Source organism: Ceratosolen solmsi, unplaced genomic scaffold, assembly GCF_000503995.2.
Source record: "Ceratosolen solmsi marchali unplaced genomic scaffold, CerSol_1.0 scaffold148, whole genome shotgun sequence".
In the NCBI taxonomy this organism is placed as follows: Eukaryota; Metazoa; Arthropoda; class Insecta; order Hymenoptera; family Agaonidae; genus Ceratosolen; species Ceratosolen solmsi.
In genome coordinates this window covers 1,035,584-1,047,842 of record NW_011948446.1, presented here as the reverse complement: position 1 = coordinate 1,047,842, position 12,259 = coordinate 1,035,584, and the positions used below count along the sequence as shown (strand labels likewise).

At 21.2% G+C, this 12,259-nt stretch overlaps 1 protein-coding gene across 1 annotated transcript; it reads right to left on the bottom strand.

Annotated features, from left to right (window-relative positions):
• Positions 1 to 897: 897 nt before the first annotated feature.
• On the bottom strand, positions 898 to 7,117 carry LOC105366230 (cyclic nucleotide-gated cation channel alpha-3-like). The gene is made up of 3 exons (XM_011504595.1): positions 7,099 to 7,117; positions 6,625 to 6,765; positions 898 to 1,064 (listed from the first exon to the last, which is right to left on the bottom strand). The coding sequence occupies exons 1-3, from the start codon at positions 7,115 to 7,117 to the stop codon at positions 898 to 900; spliced, it is 327 nt and encodes a 108-aa protein (XP_011502897.1).
• Between the last annotated feature and the right edge of the window lie 5,142 nt (positions 7,118 to 12,259).

Genomic DNA, 12,259 nt, shown 5'->3' with positions numbered 1-12,259 from the left:
GGAATATTCTGTAAAAACAATAAAATAAATAAATAAAAATGAAAATAAAAAGAATATAATTCTGCTAAAAAAATTTATTTAGAGATTATAATTTTGCAATGAAATAGTTATAACTTGAATTTAAAAGTTTTTTGAGTTATTAGTAAATAAATATGAATATTAAATATATGAATATACATATTTGTCGACAATGATGTATATATACGTATTTCAAAAATCTCATAAAGTTTAATTTGTTGAATATTTTTAGGTACGCAAGCGTGACTTAATAGTTCGATGTTATAGCAATTATATGAATTTAGATCGTCGTTATTTCACGTATAATTTGATGTGTATACCTACCATCAGTGAAAAAGATAGGGAAGTAAATTCTTTACAAATTTATTCAATTTTTTACATATATTCATACATGTATAAATAATATATCTAACAATAAAATGTAAAGTAAGATTATTTTGACAAATTATTTTTCAGTGTATTTGCGCTGGCACGTATGGCATGAAAGATCTTTAAAAAAAATAGAATTAAATAATAGAAAATTACTATACAAGCTAAATCTTTCAAACTAAAAATGAAACTTAGATAAAATAAGCAGATGTAATGTAAACTTTTGATATATAAATATTGTACTAGAAGAAAAAAAAATACATATATTTATTTTGGTTTTTCTAAAGAATTTGTACAGAAATATTGTTGAAGAATTGGACATTGAAGAATTTAAGATTCTTTTATGTTAAATATACAAGAATATTCGAGGGATGGATGCAACTCGAACAAGTTAGACAAGAAATTGTAATATATCATCATTGTTTAATTTAACTGTCTGTTTGTATGTAGACATTGTATTTTTTTCTTTTCGCCGAATTATCATTGATAGTTCAAACATGTAAGAATATATTAATTTCTATTACCTTTCCGACAGATATAGTCTCCGGGTGAGAAAAGAACTGGGCGTAGCCTCAGCACGAGTTCGCATAAAAAGCCAGCCTCCGTGTTTTGAAAAATTTCAACCCTTTTAAGCGTGTCCAGATGAACATTTATAGCTATTTCTGCCTTCAATTTATCTGAAAAAACAGTATATATATAGTAAATTAAATTTAACGGATCTGTTAAAAAAGCTTAAATTATGTTTTCTCATAAATATTCTTCTATCAATAATGTTTTTTTTAATTACAAATATCCAAATATTAAATATATATAAAAAACAACAAATTTTGAAAAAATTTTGAAAATCTTTCATACAATATGACTGGTTTCAAATATTCTGTTTACAAATAAGAGCAGTACCTGCTTTATATTTAGATAAATTACTATATAAATGTTTAAAAAATTGTCAGTAACATATTTTGTTTTTATAATTAATCAGTTAACCATTACATTATTAATATATAAATCTTATATGTAAATTTTAATTGAACTTCTTTTATATTTCGGAAAATATAAGTTAAGAGTTTTTCCAAATTTTGAATATATCTTTAAGATAAATTAATTTTAAAAATATATATACGGTTTGAATTTAGTAAATGGTGCTTTTACTCAAAGTTTATCCTATTTAGTAACAAAACAATTTATTATTTTACAAGAGGAAAAATGTTTCATTCATAACATTTACAATATTTCAATATTTATTAGGTAAATATTAAAAATTTAGGCATATTATTAGAATAAAAAATCGTGCAATTAAAATCTACATATTACTCTGATAGGTTCGGATAAATTTTGATTAAAACAATTTATTTGTTAACATTTAACATGTTTAGAAATCAATTCGTTTTAAATATCATCTTGATAGTGAAGTAGCAATGAAGTAGGTAAAAAATTATGTATATACATATATATATATATATTTTGCATTGGAATTGGAAAAATTTTAAAAATACCAAATGAAATTTGGTTCGGAAAAAAGCAGTCTACAGTATTTATTGAATTCCACTTATGTATTATTATAAGATAAATCTTACATATTATAATGAATAAATTATATTTGATATATAATGATATAAATGATGGAAAAGATAAAATTTGTATTCGACAGATATTTATGTCGAAGTTTGCAATACTATAATTTCAATACATTTTAATTAAATGATCGTATGTTTGCTGTGACAATAATATATGATATTAATAAATTTGCTAATGTCTAAGGAATCTTATATAAAATTTAAATAAAATTTTTGGATAATAAGGGAAACCTAATGATTATTCTAATCGAATTTATGTCTTCTCAGTCGAGAAATTTTTATTAATAAAATATTTTACATTTTGACATGATAAATTTTTTTGTATAGTAATTTAAATTAATTTATTATTGAATAAAAGGAAAAGTCACGATTTTTCTTCTTTTTAAGCCAATAAATCCATGTTGAAAATTAAGGTGCAAAAGCCAAAGAATAAAGGTTTTTCAGTGAAAAGAAGAAAAAAGATTGGACCCTGTTTACGCATGAGAAAGATAATTCATTCCATTGAGAGAATTTGACAAATTTCAGTAAATCAATCGTATATCGAAAGAACTAGAATTTCGATTATATTTACATATTTCTGAGAGTGAAGAAAAGATATGGAAAATTAAATCGATGACTATATCTTTGGTTTTTGGCACATTGTATAGCCATTGAAGATGATGAAAAAGTCAATTATTTGATTTACCAAAATTTTTAAGATTGTTAAATCGACGTATATATAGTTTTGATTCTATACGAAAAAAGAGCGTAAACAGGGAGAATGAGATAACTGAAAGCTTTTATATTAATAAAATTATTATTATTATGACTGCTATTATTATGATCGTTATTAGTTTAACATATATTATTACTGTTATTACTGTTATTATGGATATAGTCGAATATGAGAAGTATATATTATATACAAATTTTCCATATTTATCATTTTATATCATTTAAATTATTTTATATTTTTACTTAATGTATTTTAAAAGATTTTTTAATGTACTATTATAAAAAAATTGTAAGGACATTAAAATAATAGTATATTGGTAAAGTTAATATTATATTTATTAAAATATAATGTAAAGAACGGATGACTGAAAGTTGATATGTCATCTTACATAATATTTGGAATGACACTGAATAAATTTACAAGCATAGATTCTTTTATTGATATAATTGAAACCTTTTCTTTATTATACATCTAAATTCAGTAGTCTTAAATCCAAATTTCTTTTGAATTGAAAGTTTAAAATATATTAAATGCTTTTTTAAATAAAATTGTTGAAAATATTTCTTTATTATAATCAACCCAAACAAATTTAATTCGTTATTTAAAATTAGTAATAATAAATCAAGTTCTATAATGTTTAATAGAAATTTTTATAATTTTATATTTAATATTATTTAACGAAGTGTTTATATAGTATTTATGTGCCAACAATTATATATTAAAAGAACCGTTTCAGATGTACAATATTTTTCATAAATTATCGTATTTGGTTCAATGAGCACGAAATGTACAATTTTTTTCAAATTTATTTAATATATCACAAAAAGCATATAAAATAATAAATAATAAATACAATCAAAATAATTTGTAAATAAAATCATATCCAAATACAAATAATATATAAATAAAATAAAATCATATAAATTAACATATAAATATAAATAATATATAAATAATGATATAATCTATTTATTTTTATTATAAATTTTACAAAAGTTTTTGAGCGTTTTTCATTTAACGCTCCGCTTTTATCTTTACTTTCATTTGTCTTACAATTTTTCATTTTTCCTCACTTTATTTTTTTTATTTCTTTAACTTACTTTTTATTTTATTTTAATGTTTTTTCTCTCCTTGTATGTTTGGCGTATTTCTTATCTGCTTTGGGTGCGTAAAGACTCTGTTGATTTTTTAGTTATAATCATACATCATGGTAATACCTTTTTTTATAGGTAATGAGAATAATTAAAAATAATTATTGACTCTTTTAACTGTATGTTACATTTTATTCATTAATATATTGCAATTGACTGTAGAATATTTAACAAAAAAGAATAAATTAGTATTAATATTATTAAAAGATTCTTCTTATTGTAAAATACATTTATTAATAAATGACTGGTATTAATTGACAAATTACCGAAGTATTTAGAATTGAAATGTAACAGAATTCTTATTTACTTTTCATTTTTTTTTTCATATATTTTTATATAATTGAATTTTTAAAATTGAAGTTACTCGATTGATATTTTAGTAAATTGTTCGTACATGTATGCAAACGAGTTTGTACATCAGTTTATAAAGATATTTATGCGATTAATCATAATATTTTTCTAAATGTTTCGATCGTCTACTGTCTTATAAAGTATAATTTATTCTTAAATATAATATTTTTATTTATTTTATATCATATAAAAGGAGCAATTCATACAAAGCGATTAAAGATTTTTTTAAATATGTTTATTTATTATGAGCAACGCAGACAGTGACTTCAGGAATTAGCGGGAATGAGTCGAAAGTAGTTAATTGGCCTTCGATTTTTTTATTCAATCGGTATTTGATAGCAGTCGATTTCGAGTCATATTCGCTCAGCTTACAGTAATAGTAGTGCCATTCGATTGTATGTTTTCCGAGTGTATTGACATGCAATAAAAATAATATCTATTGCGTGATTGCACGTAGGATTTACCCGAGACACTGTGCTACAATGTAGTAGCTATATATGAAAATTGGTCATATAGAATTTTCGATTATGCTATGTCCAGCAGATTTTATAATTGACAAAATATAATAGATACAATAATAAGATAATAAATAATAATAATACAAAATGATATAATTAAATTTATGAAAACTTTAAACACGAACCTGAAACAATTATCTAGATATATATTTGATAGTTGAAAATATTATTTTAAACATATATCAGATTTGAGCCAAGAATACTTGAAAGATGTCAATTATAAGTTCGAGAATTCAGCGATTCAAAAGTTTTCAATATTGATTATGTTTTAAATTAACACATTAATTCATTGATTTACATAAGATCAGTTGCAAGAACTCATGTATTTCTTTTACTTGATGTTCTTCTTTTTAAGATAGAAATAGGAGAAGCAAAAAGAGTAAAAGCATGAAAATACGTATGTATACTAAAATAACTGCGATAAGCAGCATTCAGGTTCTGAGTTTAAAATTATGCATAAGTTGCAACGAGTTGCATTTGAGCTGAAAATATAGATGTATAAAGTTTATAACGAATAATTGTTTTCACAAACAAAGGTAAATGCTAAAATAAAGGAAAACAATAAATTTTGACATTTGACAAGCTAACTGACTAATGATATTTGTCAGATCCGAATTTCCATTAAAACTTCGGTTTCTAAATATAATTGGATAGCGCAAATGTAAACGATTTCATCAAAATTTAAGGAATAAAATATGAATGACATTGTCAGTTATTCTATATTACTTGTTTAGTCGCGAATTTCTCATTGAACATCAAATATTTTAAATATATTTTTTAAATCAAACCTGGCAGTATCAAAGTATTTTTAAATGACGTATTTAATTAATTTTTTTGTGGTTTGTTTATATTAAAATTTAAAAATAATTTTGTTAATAATAATGCTTAATTTTCGTAGTTATATTTTTATTTTAAAAAATAAAATAATTTTTTTGTAAAAATTGTTAGTATATTATGTTATATTATTAAAATTTTAAAACTTTTGAACATAAAATTTTATATTTTCATTTTCCCTTTAATTTATTCAGAATTTTCAGATTTTTCTAATCAAATTCTACGTTTTATGATTTTATTTTACATTATTGTAACAAATTTTAGTTGATTTTAATATTTAATATTTAAAAATATTCATATAAATGGCAGTATATAATTGTCAATTTCATGATTGATTATATTACTTGATATTACTTTTGATCTTTGCTTTACATCGATTTAAATATTTAAAAAACATATTAAATTTTTCATATAATTCTTTTTTCTCACTCTAAATACACCTTTTTTTATGATTATTACTTTAATTTTTAAATTTTGTAAATCTTAATTATTTTGCTTAATACTCTTTGTAATAAAGAGTTTCAATTAACGTGTATATAGCAATTTGAGTACAAATTGTAACATAAAATATATTCACAAAAATATGCACTAAATAAATTTATAATATTCCATAGTATAGAATTAATATAATATGAAAAAGTTTTGAAATATTTAATATTTATCTAAAAATGATAATAAACGGAAAAGTACTAGTTTAGTAGTAAAAGCTTTTAATAAATAAAAAGAAAGGTGAGTAAAGAAGACTTTAATAAATTCTTATCATTTATTGACTTTAAAGAATAGTATATATTATTTGATTGGATTTTAAAAACATTTTATTTTTAATTTTATTTAAAAATACTAAGTTATTATTTCGGAATTGAATATAATATTAGATAAAAATATAAATTTGATACGGATTTTGCAAATATTATCTAATAATAATAAGTTGATTAATGAAAAATACTTGAATAAATTGAATAATATTAGATTCGAATTAAATGAAGTTAAAATATCGAGTTTCAAATAAGTTTCCAAAATGAAACCATACAATTATTGTATTGTGACAATTTATCTACAACGTAAGAATAATATAACAGTAATGATTTATTTACCTGGTAAACAGCTGACAGCCTTTTCTTCATCGGAACATTTTTGTGTTAACCACAGGTAATCAAACCACTTTATAACTTTGACTTGCAGGTGATTTGGTACTCTTCTCATTCGCATATATGTTTTTACACCGTCTAGTTTGGCTGCAAATAGCATTAAATTTTGCTATTAATTTGAGTTGCGAAGTTTTAATAAAAATTTTATGTTTTATTGCAACGTTTAATAGTAGGATATACAATTTATTAGGTATAGTAAATTAATTAAAGAAAAAAATAATTAAAATAATAAAGTAAAATAAATTAAATTAATTAAATTAATTAAGTTTCCAAAATTTATATGTACAATGACTATTGATAGCTGACATTTTTTAAAAATTCTCCATTTTTTATTCCAAGTATATGAGAGTCAATTTATTAATTTTGTTACAGAAATAAATTGTTTTATTGTGCCATTGAATAAAATATTATTGTACATACAACAAATCAAATAAGACATTGTGTATAATGTTAACATCGAATAAATGAAGATTTTATTTTTTATATAAAGCAATTAATTCAAAGATTCAGAGTAGATTAACTTTATGTATATAAATATTTTAAAATATTGGTAAGTTATTTAATAATGTTTAGTTTCCAATTTTAATAAATGAAAACGTAAATGTGAGCAATTTAGCAAGTTTTTATAATTTTCATAACAGAACATTAATACAGATTTCAACAATTTAATGTAATATCTGAAAAACTTTTTACAGGTGCATTTAATTATATTTTCACCAATCAAATACATATTTAAGTTGCATATTATTTATGTTCTATTGTCAAAATATGAAATTTTGATAAACATAATTAAAAACAAATAAATAATACCATAATTATTTTTTATAATTTATTTGAAACAATAAGTACAAATAAATTTTTATATATAAAAAAAATTGGACATAAATTAATTGATGGAAAAAGTTAATGCTTTACAATAGTATAATTCCATGCATTTTAAGGATATTTATAACTAAGTATACTTTTGTAAATGTATAAGAAATAGGTACCTGAAATATAAAAGCTTGGAAGGAAATGTTTTTAGATATTAGATAGAACATATATTAGAAACATATATCGAGGAGTAATTATAACATTCATACTTTTATTATCTTAAAAGAATCAGAATTCTTCCATCGTTAATAAGCAATTATTATATAGACTTTTAATTTTTTACCTAACTTAAATATATAATTTAGGTGAATTATATATAAAAGTATTTGATCACATTTATTTTATTTAAACTACAATTATACTAGAGATTGGAGAGAAATATATTATAAAGCTAATTTTAAAATAATTCAAGAAGATAGTGGACAAAATATTAATTTTATTATCTATATAAAAAGTTGTAACGAATTGAAATAATGTTATGCATCAAAAGCATTTAAAGCGTATATGAAATATTATTAGTAATTATTTAATATTAGGAATTATTGTTATTAGGATTAGGATAATTATTGTTATTATTAATATTAGGAATTTATGAGAAAGACTACTGCGCGCGTATGAGAATATGCGATAAAATTTTAGGGAGGATTCTCTTACTATACTAACTCCGTGATGAAATCTTTTACTTGACAAAAGTATGCAAGGATACATCCTTTCTTACATGTGTGCATGTATACATCAGTGAAAACAAATATTAACCAATTTGTAGATTAAAAGTTATCTACTAATATGAATTATTAGAAATACTTTTTTATTTTCAAACATTATTTTATTAAATGAAATTGTTTTCTTGTACACGCTTTATTTTATTTTTTATTGTAACTCAATTCTCTTATAAAATCATTTAATTTTTTTTTTACTGCTCTAAAAAGTCTGACACTTAGGCTGATATACGACAATTTATCAATAGTAATCTGTTATCGTTTGAATAAAAACCACATTACCTCACATTACTCAGCTAAGTATTATTATTTTAAAAGCATTGAGTTTGATAAATTGTCGAAAATACAAGGGATATAATTTAAATTATTTAAATAAATTATTTTTGTTAGCATATGTTATATGTTTATATTGACTCAAGATTAAATTATTTATTAGTATTGCAGAAAAGAATATCAATTAAAAAAACTTTTAAAAACCTTTAAAAAATTTTATGGGTATTAAAACAGGACGAAAAAGAAATATTAATTATGAATAATAAAATAGATGAATGGAATATTAAAATATTTTAATATTACAGATAGTAATTTATAGCTTATGTAAAACTTTTATCTGTAAGCTAATATTGTAAAATTTTGTAATCAATTTACACTGTTTTGAAATATAACGTTCATAAAATATAAGTAATATATTCCTATTAATTATAATTTATTTAATATTAATACATTAGTTGTTTTAAGAAAATAAAAATGTTCAATTTATACATTTTCATCATGATTTGTGCACTGGTTTGGTATCATTTGGTATGTGACATCATTTGGTAAATGACGATATTATATAATTAAAAGTTTGATTATTTACATAAGCGCTTTTTACTGTATATAAAATTTATAAATATATAAATAAAGTAGGACAAGTGAGATCACATCACCGTATTTTAATGTTACAAATGATTTTAGTAATTAATGTTTCATACAAGAAATCAATTATATTATGTTAGATTGTCTACATAATTTTAAATTAATTCTTCTCCGTATACAATAACAAATAATAAATGCAATTTTATAACGATTTTGCAATGATAAATATTATTTTACTATAATCCTGTGGTACATAATATTGGTGTGTTTCAAAATAGAATAAATTGTTAAAAAATTGCAGTATAATCAAATAAGAAGAATTATTATAAGAATCCTATATATATATATTTCTTTTATTTTTAAGTGTAATTTTATAATCTAGTAAGATACATATCAAACATTGTATTTATAGTTTAATTAGGGCCAATTAAATTGTTTGTTTTGTTCTGAAATGATGAAATCGTGAACTGAGAAAAATTGATAATAGTTAGGAAGTTCTGATTGCAGAAATACCACTCATCAACCACTCATTTTTTTTGTGCATATTTATGTATCTAGATTTCTGATTTAACTCTTAAATATTATGACTACTCTTCATAAAATGTATTTATAATTTATGTTATTCTTGTTTAACATTCTTATATATATATATATATATATATATATATATATATATATATATATATATAAATATATATATGTGTGTGTCTTTATTTAAGTTTTATATATTATTTTTTTTTAATATTTTATTACATTAAGGATTTTACGTAGCTAAATTTATCATATTATTATTAATATAGTATTTATGGAATAGAATTGTCATTGACAAGAAGTCATTTGCAGTGGTAAATAGAGGATGGCTACAAAATAAAAAAATATAGTTCAGCTGCTTTTGATGATTTTATCTGCAACTTTGGTAAATTTCTGAATATAACTTCTGATAATATTATTACGTACCGTATTCAAGAATAATTTTCTTGCTCTTTTGAGTGACAATAATATTGAATAATCAACGTTTAATGTGTTAACAACTAATGGAAAATATTTTTTCCTTTGATTTTTTATTTTATGAGATCTATATAGTTGAAATAACAGTTCAAAAGATTGGAAGTTATGTACACTTATTGTTATCTAGTTTATATATTTAGTACTTATTGTTACCTAGTATTTATTTCAAAACATCAAACAAGTACTTTCTTCCACTGTTATTTGTTATTTTGCTAATGTATCATTAATTTTAATATTCAATTCATAAATTCACACATTGTATTATTACAAATAAAAATTATTATAATATTAAGTAAAAATTATATTTAATAATTATAAATTTTTTTACTTTTGTACTTATTATATATTTATACAGATTATGTCAGTGACAAAAATCTTTCAAATCCCATTAATAATAGTAATAATAATATTTATATGATTGTATTAAATTGTTTATTTCTGCATGTGCTTTTTAAAAAGGTATACACAAGTAAAATATTTTAAAATACTTTTTTTTGAAGATTGAACGTTTAAAATATGAAAAATAAAGGAATATCATAATAATTGAAAATTGCCATAATTATACCAAATATAAATATTGTAAGTAAGTACTAAATAATTATAAAAGAATTAGTATTTACAATAATACTAATTGTCTTCCAAAAGAATAATTTGAAAATTAGGTAAAACAATAAATGTACACTGTAACTGAGATAAAATTTTTTACTTGAATATTTCATTGAGGAATATTGACATGAAATGAATTATGATAGAGCTTTCATAAATTACTTTTTATACATGTAATCATTATTGTAGTAACTTCAAGGGAAAAAATGCTAATTTAATGATAACAATAAGTTTAGGCATTGAATTTTTTACAATGATTAGAAAATAATTGTAAACAAGGAAAAACTTTCATAATAAACTTTGCACTTTTGACACTTTTGCACAATTGATAAACAATTTAAATATAATCCAGTTAGTTAATTTCCTATGTAATTCTAGATTAAAAATGCATTAATAATGATGTATTTATAAATTGTTTATCTTCCGTATATTAGTATACCATTAAAAGGATTGGTTTATGATCATTAAAAAAAAATAAAGTTAGGAATTAAATCGAATTAAATATATTATTTAATATTATGAATAATTAAAATTTTATTATTTTAAATTCTGTATGTTTCAGTTAAAATATTCTAATTACATTTTTGGATGGTTATTCAGTATTTATCGTATAAAATAAATCACTAGAATTAATTATCATATTTAAAATTATTTATATTAGAAATAATTTAAAACGTGATGTAACAGGACTGATTTTCTATAAACTTAATTATACAAACTGTTATTCTATGAAATATACACCAGTTACTTATAATTTTGCATATATTTTTTAGTAGATAAAGTAAAAATTTAAAGCAATGATTTCTCAGCTGACTGTAATAAATTGTGCTCCGCATAAAACTTATGTGAGTGCACTTAACATTAGCAGGTAAAACATCACATCTTCTCTCATCATCATACAGACAATAAACTTTATTGTGAATGCCACGTAGTATAGATATAAATCGTCGTTTGGGCAGTAATACCAATTTAATGGTTTAAATGGAATGTGACTTCGAATTTCCGAGAAGAGCGCAGTTGTGCAGAATAAAGTTATTGTCAGCAGTTTAATATGCTACACACGTATCGTAGTGCAACTTAAGCTATTTTTCTTTAATTACGGTATTCTATCGACACTATTTTCAAAGAATCCATTGGATAAAATGTTATGTCAGTGAAATTTGTCTAATCGCCTATTAAAGTAAGTGTGCTCATACTCACATTGCATTTTAATTTTATATTAAATATATAAAAATAAAAATTGTTACATATAAATTTATACATATAATTATTTGTACTTTTTCATATCAATTATTAAAGTTAAATATTTTATTTTTACAATATTAATGTGTGTATTTTTTATTAAATTTATTATTTACTTGTTCAAATATCTTATTTTTTTAGATGTGTTAGTATACTTATTAATGAGTTATATCGAATGACATATGTATTAATGAATATATTATGAATTAAATAATTATTATGTAATTAAACAATATTATACAAGATTTATCAAGTATAATTCCACTTGTTTCATA

Bases quoted from the DNA above. Each gene is read 5' to 3' on its own strand.
- LOC105366230 (XM_011504595.1), bottom strand. The intron at 1,065-6,624 runs GTAAATAAATCA...CTGTTTTTTCAG, and splicing joins GGCTGTCAGCTGTTTACCAG to ATAAATTGAAGGCAGAAATA.